Source organism: Oncorhynchus nerka, linkage group LG23, assembly GCF_034236695.1.
Source record: "Oncorhynchus nerka isolate Pitt River linkage group LG23, Oner_Uvic_2.0, whole genome shotgun sequence".
Classification (NCBI taxonomy): Eukaryota; Metazoa; Chordata; class Actinopteri; order Salmoniformes; family Salmonidae; genus Oncorhynchus; species Oncorhynchus nerka.
Genome location: NC_088418.1, coordinates 28,859,612 through 28,880,395, shown reverse-complemented (window position 1 = coordinate 28,880,395; position 20,784 = coordinate 28,859,612). Strand labels below are relative to the sequence as shown.

General features: G+C 43.1%; 2 protein-coding genes across 2 annotated transcripts; one reads left to right on the top strand and one right to left on the bottom strand.

Moving 5' to 3' along the window:
- Positions 1 to 687: 687 nt before the first annotated feature.
- LOC115107202 (skin secretory protein xP2-like) lies at positions 688 to 2,448 on the bottom strand. Its single transcript, XM_029630630.1, has 2 exons — positions 1,659 to 2,448; positions 688 to 932 (listed from the first exon to the last, which is right to left on the bottom strand). The coding sequence occupies exons 1-2, from the start codon at positions 2,446 to 2,448 to the stop codon at positions 688 to 690; spliced, it is 1,035 nt and encodes a 344-aa protein (XP_029486490.1).
- A 1,357-nt stretch (positions 2,449 to 3,805) lies between these two features.
- ghrhr2 (growth hormone releasing hormone receptor 2) lies at positions 3,806 to 9,527 on the top strand. Its single transcript, XM_029630628.1, has 13 exons — positions 3,806 to 3,859; positions 4,253 to 4,329; positions 4,537 to 4,673; positions 4,763 to 4,875; positions 5,180 to 5,277; positions 5,816 to 5,948; positions 7,743 to 7,896; positions 7,994 to 8,054; positions 8,283 to 8,349; positions 8,431 to 8,525; positions 8,880 to 9,009; positions 9,284 to 9,325; positions 9,435 to 9,527. Exons 1-13 carry the CDS (start codon positions 3,806 to 3,808, stop codon positions 9,525 to 9,527), a joined length of 1,254 nt encoding a protein of 417 aa, XP_029486488.1.
- The last annotated feature ends 11,257 nt before the right edge of the window (positions 9,528 to 20,784 follow it).

Below are 20,784 nucleotides of genomic sequence, written 5' to 3'. Positions count from 1 at the left end.
ACAACCGGTCGTGGCCGGGAGTCCCATAGGGTGGCACACAATTGGCCCAGTGTCGTCCGGGTTAGGGGAGGGTTTGGCAGGGGGGACTTTACTTGGCTCATCGTGCTCTAGCGACTCCTTGAGGCGGGCCGGACGCCTGCAGGCTGACTTTGGTCATCAGTTGAACGGTGTTTCCTCTGGCACATTGGTGCGGCTTGCTTCCGGGTTAAGTTGATGGGTGTCAAGAAGAGCGGTTTGCCGGGTCATGTTTTGGGAGGATGCATGACTCGACATTCCCCTTTCCCAAGCCTATTGGGGAGTTTCAGCGATTTAAACAAGATCGTAATTGGATATCACGAAAAAGGGGCTCTTTTTAAAAATAATAGTCTAAACCTAAATTAATTACAGCACATACCTGTACAATGACCTTCAACTTTAGGCTCTGTTGATGTCTCGGGCTCTGGGGCAAGGGCCGAATCAGTAGCAGGTGCTGGAGCAGGGGCTGGATCTGAAGCAGGGGCTGGAGCTTTGCAGGGGCTTAAGTAGGACCTGGTGTTTTAGTAGAGGCTGCAGGGACTTTAGTAGAGGCTGGCACTTTAGTAGGGGCTTTGGCTTTAGTAGGACCTGGTGCTTTTAGTAGGGGCTGCAGGGCCTTTAGTAGAGGCTGGCACTTTAGTAGGAGCTGGGGCTTTAGTAGGACCTGGTGCTTTAGTAGGGGCTGCAGGGCCGAGCTGGCACTTTAGTAGAGGATGGGGCTTTAGTAGGACCTGGTGCTTTAGTAGGGAATGGGGCTTTAGTAGAGGCTGGCACTTTAGTAGGGGCTTTGGCTTTAGTAGGGGCTGGGGCTTTAGTAGGGGCTGGGCCATTAGTAGGGGCTTTGGCTTTAGTAGGGGCTGGGGCTTTAGTAGGGGCTGGGCCTTTAGTAGGGGCTTTGGCTTTAGTAGGGGCTGGGGCTTTAGAGATAGAGAGGGTGTGGCAGTGTAGGAGTGAGGTGGTTTCTTTGATAGACACACATGTTGGGACAAACGCCACAATCTTAATAAACATATAACCCCCAACACACACACCCGGGGGATGTCTTTGGAAGAAACCATATACAGTATGAGCCCCTGCATGCCTTTACTATATGTTCCATCCATGTTCCATCTGTGTTCCATTGACACACATGGCTAATTTTGGGCTGGGCAACCACCTTAGTGGGGGAATTATTGTTTAGAAAGGATTCCCCGTAATGTCTTACTTTCATTCAAATAGAGGGCAAAAATGCACAATCTAAACCTAAATTGGTGAAGTACAATCTTTTTAGAGGGTTGGATTATTCGAATGGTTAGTCATGACAAAAAGTCCTATAATTGTTAGAAACAAGAGCAATGGTGAACCTCAGCCGTGATGTCTATCTTTCACCCCTTTTTCCCCCTTCTCTCATTTTCACTTACCATCCTCTTGGTGCTCATTTATTGAATATTGCATGGTTATTTGTTAAATAAGGAGGCTGCTAGACTTTTTTTTTACTCACTGTCCTTTGCTTGTCATGGTAGAAGGTCCATTGGGAAAACGAGACCTATTTGAATAATGGATGAGCTAAGAACCGTGGTCCATCTATGCTGAAAAATACTTCCAAGTCATTTCTGTATACATATGTCATTCACAAAGGTACTTTGGGGTTGTTTAGAAAGCACCTGGTGCTTTAGTAGGGGCTGCAGGGCCTTTAGTAGAGGCTGGCACTTTAGTAGGGGCTGGGGCTTTAGTAGGACCTGGTGCTTTAGTAGGGGCTGCTGGGCCTTTAGTAGAGGTTGGCATTTTAATAGGGGCTGGGGCTTTAGTAGGGGCTGCAGGGCCTTTAGTAGAGGCTGGGGCTTTAGTAGGACCTGGTGCTTTAGTAGGGGCTGCAGGACCTTTAGTAGAGGCTGGCACTTTAGTAGGGGCTGGGGCTTTAGTAGGACCTGGTGCTTTAGTAGGGGCTGCTGGGCCTTTAGTAGAGGCTGGGGCTTTAGTAGGACCTGGTGCTTTAGTAGGGGCTGCAGGACCTTTAGTAGAGGCTGGCACTTTAGTAGAGGATGGGGCTTTAGTAGGACCTGGTGCTTTAGTAGGGGCTGGGACTTTAGTAGGGGCTGGGGCTTTAGTAGGGGCTGGGCCATTAGTAGGGGCTTTGGCTTTAGTAGGGGCTGGGGCTTTAGTAGGGGCTGGGCCATTAGTAGGGGCTTTGGCTTTAGTAGGGGCTGGGGCTTTAGGTGGGACAGGGGCTGTAGCGGCAGCACAGGCCAGGGCTGAACTTGGAGCAGGGGTTGGAGCTGGGTCTGCAACTGGAGAGGGGTCTGCGGCTGGGTCTGCAACTAGAGCTGGGTCTGCAACTAGAGCTGGGTCTGCAACTAGAGCTGGGTCTGCAGCTGAAGCAGAAATTGAGTCAGGGGATGTTTCAGGAGCTAGAGCAGCATCCTCTTGTTTGGGGTTTGGCTCGTTGGGTGGCATGACCAAAGAACACAAAATCAAGAATAAAAAAAATAGAGAGGGTGTGGCAGTATAGGAGTGAGGTGGTTTCTTTGATAGACACACATGTTGGGACAAACGCCACGCTCTTAATAAGCATATAACCCCCAACACACACACCCGGGGGATGTCTTTGGAAGAAACCATATACAGTATGAGCCCCTGCATGCCGTTACTATATGTTCCATCCATGTTCCATCTGTGTTCCATTGACACACATGGCTAATTTTGGGCTGGGCAACCACCTTAGTGGGGGAATTATTGTTTAGAAAGGATTCCCCGTAATGTCTTACTTTCATTCAAATAGAGGGCAAAAATGCACACCCTAAACCTAAATTGGTGAAGTACAATCTTTTTAGAGGGTTGGATTATTCGAATGGTTAGTCATGACAAAAAGTCCTATAATTGTTAGAAACAAGAGCAATGGTGAACCTCAGCCGTGATGTCTATCTTTCACCCCTTTTTCCCCCTTCTCTCATTTTCACTTACCATCCTCTTGGTGCTCATTTCTTGAATATTGCATGGTTATTTGTTAAATAAGGAGGCCGCTAGACTTTTTTTACTCACTGTCCTTTGCTTGTCATGGTAGAAGTTCCACTGGGAAAACGAGACCTATTTGAATAATGGATGAGCTAAGAACCGTGGTCCATCTATGCTGAAAAATACTTCCAAGTCATTACTGTACACATATGTCATTCACAGAGGTACTTTGGGGTTGTTGTTTTTGTATTTCCAGCATGCATTACCTTTTTGCATGAAAGACACTTCCTTGCCTTTTTACCTGTGTTCGCCAAAGGTAATCTGCATACCTCCCAGGTGATGATGTCATCCTCTTATCTCGGAGATGTAAGTTCAGTCATCCCTTAAATCACTCAACTTTACTGCTGCAGAAAGCCCCAATCACGCTCACACTCGGGTGGGGAAAAGGGGACAAACAGGTAAACGAGAAAGGTAGCCAGCTCTGCAGGGAAATAAGGACACAGGACTGAAAGAGACTGCATTTGCATACACTACCTCCTTCACCACGACTGTTTGGTGTCTGTTTGGAGATCACCACAGACATGTCTGGAGCATTTTGAGAACTGTTAAAGCCACTGTGAGGATTTTGATTGGCTTTTAAGTAATAATTTGGTTTGACATGGCGGGTTGACGATGGACTAGGTAACGCTGAAAACTAGGCTATACCATTTGGGAGGTGGCCGTGAACTCTTAACCATCTGCCAAATAAGGAGGAAACACCACTTTGCATGGGAAGCTGAGACTGCAAGAGGGACCACAAAGACCGAATGAAACGTTACCTGCTTTGAGTATGTTTACAAGGCATATAAACACAAGGAACATGGACATCAAGTTGGTCGCCATATTTTTCATCCTTGTTTGTAGTGTAAGGGTGGTAAGTGCATTTGGGTTCAAAATGTTTGTATTTACAGCACTCGAGTTAATGACTGTAGTATTATATACTTTGACGGTTATGCTTGCCTGTCTTTTATCTAGAGCAGGGTCTCCAGGGCAATCATTATGAAACCCTGATCTAGAGGATACATAAACGATGCTGCATTAACGATTAACTTGAAAGAGTTCAAACTGTTAGCTAAAAGAGTTTGAATGTGTGTGTTTATTATCCGAAAAAAATGAAAATAGTAATAAATACTGTATATATTAGATGGACGGGCAGACAGCTGGTGAAATGGATCAATGTATTTCTGTCTGTCGGTGTCCGTCCATCCGTCCTTCTGTCTGTCTGCCTTCTTGTATCTGTACGTCCGTCCGTCTTCCTGCCACTCAGATCAGGACCACTCATCCTGAATGCTCCATTGTCCTCCACCTCTTGGAGAAAGAGGGCGAGTGCAAACTCCAGATGAGGAACACCAAGGCACTGTCCTCGTCACCTCCTAATAACACTACAGGTAGCTCTCTCTCCAATGAGAATGGCATTCATTTGTAGAAAAAACAGAGGGGGACATCTTTACATGTTTAACATCCCTTTGCTTTATTTTTAAGATACATTTATAAAAAATAACTTGTGCATTCAACCTGTTTTTTTCTTTCTTTCCGCCATCGTTTACTGCTTGTTTATAACTTTGTGTGGGAAATGACAGGTTGTCTGGTGGAGTGGGATGGTGTGAGCTGCTGGCCCTCAGCCCTAAATGGGGAGAGCCTCTCCGTATCGTGTCCTCTGATCCTCTTGAAGCCAGACTCTCCCCCAGGTACAATAAATCACCCAACTCATAATATCATCCACCATCTCATCCATTTAAACAATATATATTTTAAATCTGTGATATTTTCTTTATAGCTCTAATCACACGCAACTGCACCCCCGAAGGATGGAGTAAGCCAAGCTTGCCATATTACAAAGCCTGTTACTTTGAGGACAGCAGTGAAGAAGAGGAGGAGACTGGGGATAAGGTAGAGTAGATTTAGTAGCATTTTAAGGTGACACTTTAGTAAAAGGATCATTTCACACACAAAATCATTATTTACTATCAAGTGGTTGCATTTGGGCATAAGGCGTACAATACAGTGACATGCAAGTCTGTGATTGTTGGCATTTATGAGCACTTGTGACAAATGTTAGACTTTACTCACGAGTAGTCATTATAGCAAATGAATACAAAAATATGCAGGCATGTTTAATTTACATTTTGTCAACTTGGGACCTTTGACTGTTTTTCTGTGAGTATGACAATACATTTTTGATGATTTCTTCAAGCAAAATTACTTTGCTACGGTGAAGATCATTTATACTGTGGGCTATGGGTTGTCGCTGGCATCGCTCTTCATTGCCATTCTGGTCTTCTGTATCTTCAGGTGAGCTTTGACATTTCAGCAAATATAAATCATTCAGAACTAGAACTCAGAATAGCACATTGTGGTAACACTTTAAAAAAAATGTGTCATAACACTACAGTTCAAATAAAGTGACGCTATATACAGTAATTGCTTCTGATTCAGCTTCCTTTCCTCATCTCCTTTCCTGGTACCACTTCATTTGAAGGTCTGCTGACTATAAATAATATGGGCCGGTTTCTTGGACACAAGTTAAGGCTTTGTAGACTACAAAGCAGGTTGAATGGAGATTTAGCGTTATAGGTGCCTAAAGGCTGTTCACAAATAAAAAGGTGCATGGACTGTGCTTATCCTCCTCTATATCACGGGTTGTTACTTTTTTATTACTAATTCAATAACCATCTATAAACTACTTATATACCCTTTATAAAGCCTTTATACGTCGTTAACGCGTTATTTGAATGGTAGACTTTAAGGGTTATAAATGTGTTATGTAGTTCTTATAGGTAGGTACCTTTCAAGTAAAGTTTTACCCATTTGAGTCTGGTGTCTTCCATAGGAAGCTGCTGTGCATCAGGACCTCCATCCACCTCAACCTGTTTTCCACCTTCATCCTCCGTGGCCTGGCCGTGTTTGTGAAGGACGCCGTACTGTTTGCAGACGAGAGCATGGACCACTGCACTGTCTCAACGGTAGGACAATAATCACCTGTGGCCTCTAGATTGTGGAAGGAAGGACATCAACAACAGAAAGTAGAATTCACAGTATCATTATTATCACTGTATCATATGGAACTAAGTTCACGTTGGAAATTCTCCTTTATCTAAAAATCCTGCATTGACCAGTGTCAGATGGGAGTAGCAGTCGTCAAGCTTTTTTCCAGCGCAAGTACTACAGTCAATGTGTTGATAGAACTTCGGTAGCGTTTTCCTCAAAATTTGCTTTGTTAAGCTACAATAAATGCGGCCTCAGGATATGTGGTTTCCAGTTTGCACAGAGCCATGATCCGTGAAACAGAGTATGTTACAGTCCCTGATGTCTTTCTGGAAGGAGATCCTCACCCTGAGCTTGTCTACTTTATTGTCCAGAGACTAAACATTAGCAAGTAATATACTCAGAAGCGGTGGATGGTTTGCACACCTCCTGAGTCGGACTAGAAGTCCACTCCGAATATCTCTTTTCCGCCGGTGGTGTCTTGGAGCAGCCTCTGGGATAAATTAAATTGCCCTGGGAGGTACGAACAAAGGATCCAATTTGGGAAAGTCGTATTCCTGGTCGTAATGCTGGTGAGTTGCTGCCGCTCTGATATCCAAAAGTTATTTCTGGCTGTTTGTAATAACACCAAAAACGTTCTTGTCTTATACTGTAAGAAATAACACAAAAAAACGAAATACTGCAAAGTTGCTTAGGAGCTAGATGCAGAGCTGCCATGTCCTGACCGTGCCATCTTTATTGTTGAGCATAAGGCTGTCATTGGTTCTTCGTTATTACATTATCAGATGTAACACAACTGACAGTAAATAGAAAGTATAGTGCTCTTTTATTTATAAACAGATACAAATACACACACTTAATCCTGCATCATCACTGGCCCCTAAATTCAACTATAGCAACCAGACCCTGAACGACAAATAAACAAAAAAGCTATTTGAGGAGTATGGTTGATCACTGGAACAAATATAGCTGGACAGATCTGTGGTGGATGAGATGAATTCCCCTCATACCAATGTAAAGCAATTTGATCGTCCTGGGAAATTATTTCCAATAATCCAATCTACTATTAGTAGTAGCACTATTCAAGCCAATTGATACATCATCATCAATGCCCATTACACTTTCAGTTACTCGTGTTTCCTTTTGGTCTACAACGCACCCTGATACATAAACATCCGAGAACAGCAAAAGTAGTCACCAGAATCAGCAGAACAGCAGCTTGAAGGAATGCCATGGCATCCACAGTGGTAGACGTACCAAAGCAATCTGTAGGACCCAGGTGCGCAGGTGAATAGTATCTTTTTGTCTCATGACAAACTCAATCCAGAACATGGCGAAGTCCATGGGAATCATTGCCTGATCCCTGTGCAGCTAGGAGAGCCTCTTTATGTTCTCCCTGTAGGAGGGCTCATGCAGACCTTCCTGTACTCGGAATGCATGTTAAGAGGGGTAATAATGCACTCAGATTGAGCAAACACGCTGATTGGTTATCATACACATTTGTTTTTCCAGGGGGGGGGGGGGACCACTCGCTGTTTAGATTTGAAATGTCATTCTCCAAATTCTGTGGCTTTTGCTTGTACTACTGTGTGTTTTCAACAATGCATTACACATGATTAGATGCTGTACAAAGATAAAAAAGTATAAAGAACATTTGTTATTGACTTGTTGAACCGGTGGCCACAGACTGTCAAAATTACTAGATCTAAATGTCTAAGTAGTGTATATGTGAGAAAAGTAGTTGTTATTGAAATTTGTTTCCCATCCATTAGGTAACGTGTAAAGCAGCAGTGACTTTCTTCCAGTACTGTGTCTTGGCCAACTTCTTCTGGCTTCTTGTAGAGGGCTTGTACCTGCAAACTCTGCTGGTATTCACCTTTGCGCAGAAGAGAAAACTCTTCTGGTTGTACAGTGGCATAGGCTGGGGTAAGGTGTGTGTGTGTGTGTGTGTGTATTTGTGTTTGTGAGCATCTGTGCGTGTGTGTGTGTGTGTTTATATGACTGTACATTCCATTTCTTCCAGGCACTCCCTCAGTGACCATCATAATTTGGACCCTGCTGAAGAGTCAGTTTGACAATGAAGGGTGAGGATAGCGAATAAATAGAATAGTTATTTTGTTGTCTACAGTAGATATAATTACATGTACTACTTCTGAAAGTATTGGTATCAATATTCCTTTGTGGAAGTACGTGAAAAGGGCAAATAAAGGGGCCCAAACAAGGGCGAGAAAAGAGAAGACTGACATATTGAATGTGATCGTGTAGTACTGTAATCAACAGTATTCCAGCATTATAACTTCTCTGCCCAACAGATGCTGGGACAACCTTGACAGTGCCTTGTGGTGGATCATCAAAACTCCCATCCTCTTATCTGTCTTTGTAAGACCAAGAAAACACTGTCCATTAATGAATCAAGAGGGTTGAGACTTGGTATCAAACCACTGTTTTTCTCAACCACAGATCAACTTCGTGGTGTTTGTGAACATCAGTAGGATCATCATTCAGAAGACCAAGTCCACAGACCAGAATGGAAGTGAGGGACTTCAGGTCTACAGGTGAGACTGACTGACCGTTCATGAGCGCTGAACTGTTAGCATGCACAAAATAAAAGTGCTGGCTCATTTTACCCACTGGCTTGACTCACCCTGTTCCCCCTATATGTTGATAGAGTGACTGAATTGGGTAGGATTTCAAAAGGGTCAAACTTCCCCAGTGTATTGTAGCATAATTAATGTGGATCCAGGAAGTTCCTCTTTATCTCTCCCTCCCTACTTTCTTCTCCCCCTTCCCGTCTCGCTTCTCATGTTTGTCTCTTTCTCCTGTCTCCCTTCCTGTCTCGCTCTCACTTCTCATATGTTTATCTCTCTTTCCCATCCCATTCTCTTTCTCTCCTCTGGTGCCCCCTGCAGGAGGCTGGTGAGATCCACCCTTCTTCTCATCCCTCTGTTTGGAGTGCACTATGTGGTCTTTGCCCTCTTACCTGAGCATGTGGGTGTAGGGGCCCGACTCTCCCTGGAGCTGGTCCTGGGCTCCTTCCAGGTACGAGAGCATTTTAGACTGAGCGGTACTCCAACCCAGCTCTGGAACGGCTATATTTGCAGGTTTTCAATATTCAATTGATCTGATATCAATATTATTAATAATTTAACAGATTCATAACTCATAATTACCTCAATAGGGAAGGCTTAAATGAAAACTGGCATAAAATGTCTCTGTTACTTATTTCCTTCTGATAAAACTTTTATTTTCCTCATTAAGGGCTGAAAATATTAAAATAGTGAACAACTATTCATTCGGCTTCATTTAATTACAGGGGTTTATAGTTGCATTGTTGTACTGCTTCTTGAATGGGGAGGTAAGATGTGCCATTTTGTTAACCCTGTGATGTATTTAATTAATCATAATTACATTTACCACAAATAATAGGCTACAAAATCAATACCTTTATTGTTTTGTTTTTTCAGGTACAAAATGAAATTCGAAAGGCGATGAAGGGGTGTCGTTCTCAGACAGGAAACAATGTCTTCAATCTGGCAACCCAGGACTATGTAGCCTAGACTCAGGGTGGTGATGACTATCTTAGATGGTTTATTATCATTGAATAACCTAAGTCTAAGGACAAATACAGTGCATTCGGAAAGTATTCAGACCCCCTTGACTTTTTCCACATTTTGTTACGTTACAGCCTTGTGAAAAATTTATTAAAAACATTTTTCACTAATCAATCTACACACAATACCCCATAACGACAAAGTGAATACAGATTTGGGGGAATTTTAGAACATTTATTAAAAAACAGAAATACCTTATATAAGTATTCAGACCCTTTGCTTTGAGCTTAGGTGTATCCTGTTACCATTGATCATCCTTGAGATGTTTCTACAACTTGATTGGACTCCACCTCTAGTCAATTTAATTGATTGGACATGCATTGGTAAGGCACACACCTGTCTATATAAGGTTCCACAGTTGACAGTGCATTTCAGAGCAAAAACCAATCCATGAGGTCGAAGGAATTGTCCATCGAGCTCCGAGACAGGATTGTGTCAAGACACAGATCTGGGGAAGGGTACCAACCTTTTTTTGCATAATTGGCCTCCATCATTCTTAAATGGAAGAAGATTGGAACCACCAAGACTCTTCCTAGAGCTGGCCGCCTGGCAAAACTGAGCAATTGAGGAAGAATGGCCTTGGTCAGGGAGGTGACCAAGAACCAGATGGTTACTCTGACAGAGCTCCAGAGTTTCTCTGTGGAGATGGGAAAACATTCCAGAAGGACAACCATCTCTGCAGCACTCCACCAATCAAGCCTTTATGGTAGAGTGGCCAGACGGAAGCCACTCCTCAGTAAAAGGCACATGACAGCCCGCTTGGAGTTTGCCAAAAGACACTATAAGACTCTCAGACCATGAGAAACAATATTCTCTGGTCTAATGAAACCAAGATTGAACTCTTTGGCCTGAATGACAAGTGCCACGTCTAGAGGAAACATGGTACCATACCTACGGTGGAGCATGGTGATGGCAGCATTATGCTGTGGGGATGTTTTTCAGCGGCAGGGCCTGGGAGACTAGTCAGGATCGAGGGAAAGATGAACGGAGCAAAGTACTGAGAGATCCTTGATGAGAATCTGCTCCAGAGCACTCAGGTCCTAAGACTGGGATGAAGGTTCACCTTCCAACAGGACAACGAACCCAAGAACACAGCCAAGACAATGCAGGAGTGGCTTTGGGACAAGTCTCTGAATGTCCTTGAGTAGCCCAGCCAGAGCCCAGACTTGAACCCGATCGAACATCTCTGGAGACCTGAAAATAGCTGTGCTGCGACGTTCCCTATTCAACCTGACAGAGCTTGAGAGGATCTGCAGAGAATAATGGGAGAAACTCCCCAAATAGTGTCATAACCAAGACTCGAGGCTGCAATCACTGCCAAAAGTGCTTCAACAAAGTACTGAGTGAAGGGTCTGAATACTTATGTAAATATGATATTTCAGTTTTTTAAATACATTTTCTAACATGAATGAAAACCTGTTTTTGGTTTGTCATTATGTGGTATTGTGTGTAGATTGATGAGGGAAAAAAACGATGTAATCCATTTTAGAATAAGGCTGTAACGTAAGAAAATGTGGAAAATGTCAAGGGGTCTGAATATTTTCCGAATGCAATGTACCTCTGTCTGTCTTGGTGATTATTGTATGAGGCTACACAGATGGTAAAATGGGTAAAACAACAAAAATAATTCACCCACATTTGTGTTGATGACTGATAATTGTGGTGATGACAATTTAGCTAGCGTATCACTTTTGTTGTTATATCCTACACTTGTCCATCAGATCATTGAGCCATGAGGTAAAAAACTGGAGATTTGCAGTTCTAGGCTACCTTTCCTGTTTTTAAATGTTTAATACATTGACACAAATATTTTCTTTAACACTATACCAATGGCATTTCACATATTTATGACCATTTATATAATACTGTGGCTTAAGCATAGACTGTATATTGTGTAGTGCTTGAAGTAGTCGACAGGTGGATAGTTTTATCATAACTCGTCATTTTCTGTCTTTACTAGAGGATATGAGGATGGCACAATCTATAGTATATACAGTATATATATCGGATGAGAGATGCATTACTGCAAGATGCTGTGGATTTGGAGATCACGCTTTTTCATCTCAAATCCTACTTTCCTAATGATATGATTGTCAACATCCTTTTAGCCTAAATTCTGACTTGAGCGACACTAAATTCTGACTTGAGCGACATAGTGGTGTAGCACAGTTTCACAGGGCCCCCCGCAAAGTCTGAGCAAGGGCCCCCCATTGGCAGACAGAACATTTTGCAGTTGTATTTCTAATCTCGTGCTATTTTACACATTTAGCTGTTTTAGAGCTCAGGGATTCTTGAAAGACGGGACAACTTCAACTTTTTTTTTTTTTTTAACAAATTTTTAAATATATTTTGATAGTATCAGCTATCATACCATGTAGGCAGGGGTGTCAAAGTCATTCCATGGAGTGCCTAATGTCTGCTGGTTTTTGGTTTCTCCTTTCAATTAAGACCAAGACAACCAGGTGAGGGCAGTTCCTTACCAATCAGTGACATTAATTCCTCAATCGAGTATAAGGGAGGAGCAAAAACCTGCAGAAAATCAGCCCTCCGTGGAATGAGTTTGACAAGTGATGTAAAGGAACAACCTCCAAATGTATTTGTATTTTGTTTTCATAAAATGCAACTAACTGGATTCATGTCAACTGTGTAAGACACTATAAAAGCTATAAAATTTTATTTTTACAATTATTGTCCAACAAGTGTTTAAAGGCCTTGATTGACATTAGATTATTCAAATATGTAATACAAACCTCCAAAAGTATTTTTGTTTTGTTTTATAGCACTATTAAATGCTCCAGGGCTAATTTCTTTAGCATTTTGGTATGTTTTCCTAAATTTAGAACATAAAGCAACATCTATAAAGCAAACATTATCCCTCAGGTCTAGCACAGCAAATACTTCAATTGTTTAAGCATATATTGCAGAACAGTGTTTAAAATATATTTTTCAGAATATTGACCCTCCCCAAAAAAATCGATCATAAGGGGGTTAGCCATCAGTTGACAACATATACTTAAAACAGACATATTGTTGCCTCTAAAAAATAAGTTCAGTACAAACACTTGTAAAATATGAAAATTATTCATTTGAAAATGCCCAATAAAAACAAACATTCTATCAGATCTTTCAGCACTCGGACAGAGTTTCTTTTTATTTAACAGGGAAGACACATTGAGACCTAGGTCTCTTTTTTTCAAATGTCCCCAGTATATACACCATGAATATACACATTACACCCAAACTAATATATATAGTGTACCAGTGAAAATTTTGGATACACCAACTCATTCAAGGGGTTTTCTTTATTTGACTATTTTCTATATTGTAGAATAATAGTGAAGACATCAATTTATTGGTCACATACACATGATTAGCAAATGTTAATGCGAGTGTAGTGAAATGCTTGTGCTTCTAGTTCTGACTGTGCAGTAATATCTAACAAGAAATCTAACAATTTCACAACAACTACCTTATACACACACAAGTGTAAAGGAATGAATGAGTAATGAGTAATGCAGGGTATGTAAACATTATATAAAGTTGCATTGTTTAAAGTGACTAATGATACATTTACTACATTCCATTTTTTATTATTAAAGTGGCTAGAGATTTGAGTCAGTATGTTGGCAGCAGCCACTCAATGTTAGTGATGGCTGTTTAACAGTCTGATGGCCTTGAGATAAAAGCTGTTTTTGTACTGACCTCGCCTTCTGGATGATAGCGGGGTGAACAGGCAGTGGCTCGAGTGGTTGTTGTCCTTGATGATCTTTTTGGCCTTCCTGTGACATCGGGTAGTGTAGGTGTCCTAGAGGGCAGGTAGTTTGCCCCCGGTGATGCGTTGTGCAGACCTCACTACCCTCTGGAGAGCCTTACGGTTGTGGGCGGAGCAGTTGCCATACCATGCGGTGATACAGCCCGACAGGATGCTCTCGAATGTGCATGTGTAAAGGTTTGTGAGTGTTTTTGTGACAAGCCAAATTTCTTCAGCCTCCTGAGGTTGAAGAGGCGCTGCTGCGCCTTCTTCACCACACTGTCTGTGTTGGTGGACTATTTCAGTTTGTCCGTGATGTGTAGGCCGAATAACTTTAAAAACTTTCCACCTTCTCCACTACTGTCCCGTCAATGTGGATAGGGGGGTGCTCCTGCTGCTGTTTCCTGACGTCTACGATCATCTCCTTTGTTTTGTTGACGTTGAGTGTGAGGTTATTTTCCTGACACCACACTCCGAGGGCCCTCACCTCCTCCCTGTATGCCGTCTCATCGTTGTTAGTAATCAAGCCTACCACTGTAGTGTTGTCTGCAAACTTGATGTTTGTCTGGGAGCAAGACGGCGGTGTCCGCGACGGGGCTGTTTTTCTTTTTGTAATCTGTGATTGACTGTAGACCTTGCCACATATGTCTCGTGTCTGAGCCGTTGAATTCGGACTCTACTTTCTCTCTATAATTACGCTTAGCTTTTGTTTGATTGCCTTGCGGAGGGAATTGCTACACTGTTTGTATTCGGTCGCCTTGCCATGACTAAAAGCAGTGGTTCGCGCTTTCAGTTTTGCGTGAATGCTGCCATCAATCCATGGTTTCTGGTTGGGGAAGGTTTTAATATTCACCGTGGGTACAACATCACAGATACACTTGCTAATAAACTCGCTCACAGAATCGGCGTATACTTCAATGTTGTTGTCTGAGACTATCCGGGAACATATCCCAGTCCACATGATCGAAGCAATCTTGAAGCGTGGAATCAGATTGGTCGGACCAGCATTGAGCAGACCTGAGCACGGGCGTTTCCTGTTTTAGTTTCTGTCTATAGGCTGGGAGAAACAAAATTGAGTCGTGGTCAGATTTGCTGAAAGGAGTGCGAGGGAGGGCTTTGTATGCGTCGTGGAAGTTAGAGTAGCAATGATCCAGAATTTTGCCAGCCCGGGTCGCGCATTCGATATGTTGATAAAATTTAGGGAGCCTTATTAAAATCCCCAGCTACAATAAAAGGCAGCCTCAGGATATGTGGTTTCCAGTTTACATAGACTCCAATGAAGTTCTTTCAGAGCCGTCGAGGTGTCTGCTTGGGGGGTGGTATACAAGGCTATGATTATAATCAAAGAGAATTCTCTTGGTAGATAATGCGGTCGGCATTTGATTCTAAGGTATTCTAGGTCAGATGATCAAAAGGACTTGATTTCCTGTATGTTGTTATGATCACACCACAACTCGTTAATCATAAGGCATACACCCCCACCCTTCTTCTTACCAGAGATGTTTGTTTCTGTCGGAGCAATGCGTGAAGAAACCGGGTGGCTGTACCGACTCTGATAAGGTATCCCGAGTGAGCCATGTTTCCATGAAACAGAGAATGTTACAATCTCTGATGTCTCTCTGGAAGGCGACCCCAATTTTTTTTTTTAACAAATCTAAATATATTTTATATTTGAGATTCTTCAAAGTAGCCACCCTTTGTCTTGATGACAGCGTTGTACACTATTGAGACTTGTTCTCATCATAGTTGCACACCTCATGTAACAAAATGCCGCCAGAAGAAATGTCAGCGGTTTTACGGGCGCCCCACCAATTGTGCTATTATGTGGGGGTTTTTCACATTATTTGTAACTTATTTTGTACATAATGTTTCTGTAACCGTATCTTACAGCAGAAAATAGTTTCTGGATATCAGGACAGCGATGACTCACCTCATTTTAGACCAAGATTTTTTCAACAACAAGCAAGACTCACATGATATTCTCCAAACACCTGGCAGGGCCGACATTCCAGTTATTCGCAAGAGGAAGCGAAGCAGCTACAGAGGACGACTAGCTGGATGCCTTGTCAGGCACGCAGAAGGAAAGTAGGAAAGCTGCCCTAAATATTACTCGTCAACATGCAATCATTGGACAATAAATTAGACGAGGTACGATCACGAATATCCTACCAATGGGACATCAAACTGTAATATCCTATGTTTCACGGAATCGTGGCTGAATGACGACATGGATATTCAGCTAGCGGGATATACACTGCACCGGCAGGATAGAAAAGCACACTCCGGTAAGACGAGGGGGGCGGTCTGTGCATATTTGTAAACAACAGCTGGTGCACGAAATCTAAGGGAATTCTCTAGATTTTGCTCGCCTGAAGTAGAGCATTTGTGATGAATTTCAGGCCACACTACTTGCCTAGAGAGTTCTCAGCCATACTTTTCGTGGCTGTTTATTTACCACCACAAACAGATGCTGGCACTAAGACCACACTCAGTCAGCTGTATAAGGAAAAATGCAAACAGGAAACCACTCACCCATAGGCGGCGCGCCTAGTGGCCGGAGACTTTAATGCAGGGAAACTTAAATCAGTTCTACCAAATCTCTATCAACATGTTAAATGTGTAACCAGAGGGAAAAAAATGCTAGATCACCTGTACTCCACACACAGAGACGCGTACAATGCTCTCCCTCACCCTCCATTTGGTAAATCCGACCACAACTCTATCCTCCTGATTCCTGCTTACAAGCAAAAATTAAAGCAGGTAGCACCAGTGACTCGGTCTATAAAAAAGTGGTCAGATGAAGCAGATGCTAAACTATAGGACTGTTTTGCTATCACAGACTGGAACATGTTCCGGGATTCTTCCGATGACATTGAGGAATACACCACATTAGTCACTGGCTATATCAATAAGTGCATCGAGGACGTCGTCCCCACAGTGACTGTACGTACATACACCAACCAGAAGCCATGGATTACAGGCAACAATCTCACTGAGCTAAATGGTAGAGCTGCCGCTTTCAAGGTGCGGGACTCTAACCAGGAAGCTTACAAGAAATCTCGCTATGCCCTGCGACAAACCATCAAACAGGCAAAGCATTAATACAGGGCTATCATACTACACCGGTTCCGACGCTCGTCGGATGTACAAAGGGAAGCACAGCCGCGAGCTGCCCAGTGACACGAGCCCACCAGACGAGCTAAATCACTTCTATGCTCGCTTCGAGGCAAGCAACACTGAGGCATGCATTAGAGCATCAGCTGTTATGGACGACTGTGTGATCACACTCTCCGTAGCCGATGTGAGTAAGAGCTTTAAACAGGTCAACATACACAAGGCTGCGGGGCCAGACGGATTACCAGGACGTGTGCTCCGGGCATGTGCTGACCAACTGGCAGGTGTCTTCACTGACATTTTCAACATGTCCCTGATTGAGTCTGTAATACCAACATGTTTCAAGCAGACCACCATAGTCCCTGTGCCCAAGAACACAAAGGCAACCTGCCTAAATGACTACAGACCTGTAGCACTCACGTCCATAGACATGAAGTGCTTTCTTTGAAAGGCTGGTAATGGCTCACATCAACACCATTATCCCAGAAACGCTAGACCCACTCCGATTTGCATACCACCGAAACAGATCCACAGATGATGCAATCTCTATTGCACTCCACACTGCCTTTTCCCACCTGGACAAAATGAACACCTATGTGAGAATGCTATTCATTGACGACAGCTCAGCGTTCAACACCATAGTACCCTCAAAGCTCATCACTAAACTAAGGAACCTGGGACTTAACACCTCACTCTGCAACTGGATCCTGGACTTCCTGACGGGCCGCCCCCAGGTGGTGAGGGTAGGTAGCAACACATCTGCCACGCTGATCCTCAACCCTGGAGCTCCCCAGGGGTGCGTGCTCAGTCCCCTCCTGTACTCCCTTGTTCACCCACGACTGCAAGGCCAGGCACGACTCCAACACCATCATTAAGTTTGCAGATGACACAACAGTGGTAGGCCTGATCACCAACAACGACGAGACCGCTCATAGGGAGGAGGTCCGAGACCTGGCCGGGTGGTGCCAGAATAACAACCTATCCCTCAACGTAACCAAGACTAAGGAGATGATTGTGGACTACAGGAAAAGGAGCACCGAGCACGCCCCCATTCTCATCGACAGGGCTGGAGTGGAGCAGGTTGAGAACTTCAAGTTCCTTGTTTTCCACATCACCAACAAACTAACATGGTCCAAACACACCAAGACAGTCGTGAAGAGGGCACGACAAAGACTATTCCCCCGTCAGGAAACTAAAAAGATTTGGCATGGGTCCTGAGATCCTCAAAAGGTTCTACAGGTGCAACATCGAGAGCATCCTGACCGGTTGCATCACTGCCTGGTAAGACAATTGTTCGACCGCAAGGCACTTCAGAGGGCAGTGCGTGCGGCCCAGTACATCACTGGGGCAAAGTTGCATGCCATCCAGGACCTCTACACCAGGCGGTGTCAGAGGAAGGCCCTAAAAATTGTCAAAGACCCCAGCCACAGAATGTCCTCTCTACTACCGCATGGTAAGGGGTACCGGAGGGCCAAGTCTTGGACAAAAAGGCTTCTCAACAGTTTTTACCCCCAAGCCATAAGACTCCTGAACAGGTAACCAAATGGTTACAGACTATTTGCATTGTGTGCCCCCCCTCCCTATTTTACACTGCTGCTACTCTCCGTTTATCATATATGCATAGTCACTTTAACTATACATTCATGTACATACTACCTCAATTGGCCTGACCAACCAGTGCTCCCACACATTGGCTAACCGGGCATCTGCATTGTGTCCCACCACCCGCCAACCCCTCTTTTTACGCTACTGCTACTCTCTGTTCATCATATATGCATAGTCATTTTAACCATACCTAAATGTACATATTACCTCAATAAGCCTGACTAACCGGTGTCTGTATATAGCCTTGCTACTTTTATTTTCAAATGTCTTTTTACTGTTGTTTTATTTCTTTACTTACCTACACACACACACACACCTTTTTTTTGCACTATTGGTTAGAGCCTGTAAGTAAGCATTTCACTGTAAGGTCTACCTACACCTGTTGTATTCGGCGCACGTGACAAATAAGCTTTGATTTGATGTAGCCTAGCCTATTTGTTTTAATAAGGTTTGTATCACAACTAAAGTGGCCAAATAACTTAAAATGAAAATTAAGCACATTAATCAGCTTTACAAGGGGTGTAGAGCCTAATTGGCATATATAAACAGCGCGTGAGTTTTAAGTTTGGGGAAGATCATTTTCACCATAAACAAGCACCTTTATAATAAAAGCATTACACGCATATGTCACGTGTGCTCCCTCTCCGGCCTCTAGGTCACCACCTGCTCATTATGGCGCACACTTGTCACCATCATGACATGCACCTGTGCGTCATCACTCACCTGGACTCCAACACTTCCTTGATTACCTGCCCTATACAGTTGAAGTCGGACGTTTATATACACCCGAGCCAAATATTTTTTAAAACAGTTTATCACAATTCCTGACATATAATCCTAGTAAAAATCCCCCGTCCTTAGGTCAGTTAGGATCACCATTTTATTTTAAGAACGTGAAATGTCAGAATAATAGTAGAGAATGATTTCTTTCAGGATTTCTTTCTTTCATCACATTCCCAGTGGGTCAGAAGTTTACATACACTCAATTAGTATTTGGTACCATTGCCTTTGAATTGTTTAACTTGGGTCAAACGTATCGGGTAGCCTTCCACAAGCTTCCCACAAAAAGTTGTGTGAATTTTGGCCCATTCCTCCTGACAGAGCTGGTGTAACTGAGTCAGGCCTCCTTGCTCGCACACGCTTTTTCAGTTCTGCCCACAAATTTTCTATAGGATTGAGGTCAGGGCTTTGTGATGGCCACTCCAATACCTTGACTTTGTTGTCCTTAAGCCATTTTGCCACAACTTTGGAAGTATGCTTGCGGTCATTGTCCATTTGGAAGACCCATTTGCAACCAAGCTTTAACTTCCTGACTGATGTCTTGAGATGTTGCTTCAATACATCCACATAGTTTTCCTTACCTCATGATGCCATCTATTTCGTGAAGTGCACCAGTCCCTCCTGCAGCAAAGCACCCCCACAACATGATCCCCCGTGCTTCATGGTTGGGATGGTGTTCTTCGGCTTGCAAGCCTCCCCCTTTTTCCTCCAAACATAACGATGGTCATTATGGCCAAACAGTTCTATTTTTTTTCATCAGACCAGAGGACATCTCTCCAAAAAGTACAATCCCAATGTGCAGTTGCAAACCATAGTCTTTTTTTAATGGCGGTTTTGGAGCAGTGGCTTCTTCCTTGCTGAGCGGCCTTTCAGGTTATGTCGATATAGGACTCGTTTTACTGTGGATATATACTTTTGTACCTGTTTCCTCCAGCATCTTCACAAGGTCCTTTGCTATTGTTCTGGGATTGAGTTGCACTTTTCGCACCAAAGTACGTTAATCCCTAGGAGACAGAATGTGTCTCCTTCCTGAGCGGTATGACGGCTGTGTGGTCCCATGGTATTTATACTTGCGTACTATTGTTTGTACAGATGAACGTGGTACCTTCAGGCGTTTGGAAATTGCTCCCAAGGATGAACCAGACTTGTGGAGGTCTAAAGGTCTTGGCTGATTTATTTTGATATTCCCATGATGTCAAGCAGAGTCAATGAGTTTGAAGGTAGGCCTTGAAATACATCCACAGGTACTTTATTTGTTTTGAATTTGTTTACCTTTTTTATTTCACCAAGTAAGCTAGTTGAGAACAAGTTCTCATTTACAACTGCGACCTGACCAAGATAAAGCAAAGCGACACAAACAACAACAGAGTTACACATGGAATAAACAAGCGTACAGTCAATAACACAATAGAAAAAAAAGAACATCTATACATCGTGTGCAAATGGCGTGAGGAGGTAAGGCAAAAAATAGGCCATAGTAGCAAAGTAATTACAATTTAGCAGATTAACACTGGAGTGATAGAGGAGTAGATGATGATGTACAAGTAGCGAAACTGGTGTTCAAAAGAGCAGAAAAGTAAATAAAAACAATATGGGGATGAGGTAGGTAGATTGGGTGGGCTATTTACAGGTGATGGACTATGTACAGCTGCATCGATCGGTTATGTCATGGCTGTCGTAAGAACGGGACCAAGGCGCAGCGGATGTTGAGTTCCACATATTTAATTCAAAGAGAAACTTAAACAAAACAAAACATATCAATAAACGAACAGCTAAACGTGACTACGTGGTGCACATGCACAAACACAAAACAATATAACACAAACACAGGTGGGAAAAATAGCTACTTAAATATGATCCCCAATTAGAGACAACGATTACCAGGTGCCTCTAATTGGGAATCAAACAAAACACCAACATAGAAAATATAAACTAGAACCCTGAACTACTACA

Excerpts from the sequence above, each read along its gene's own strand:
- ghrhr2 (XM_029630628.1), top strand. The coding sequence starts at position 3,806 with ATGGACATCAAGTTGGTCGCCATATTTTTCATCCTTGTTTGTAGTGTA. Across the intron at positions 5,949-7,742 it reads ACCACTGCACTGTCTCAACG|GTAACGTGTAAAGCAGCAGT; the intron begins GTAGGACAATAA and ends CCCATCCATTAG. Across the intron at positions 8,526-8,879 it reads GAGGGACTTCAGGTCTACAG|GAGGCTGGTGAGATCCACCC; the intron begins GTGAGACTGACT and ends TGCCCCCTGCAG.
- LOC115107202 (XM_029630630.1), bottom strand. The coding sequence starts at position 2,448 with ATGCCACCCAACGAGCCAAACCCCAAACAAGAGGATGCTGCTCTAGCT. Across the intron at positions 933-1,658 it reads AGCCCCTACTAAAGCACCAG|CCCCAGCCCCTACTAAAGCC; the intron begins GTGCTTTCTAAA and ends CTATCTCTAAAG.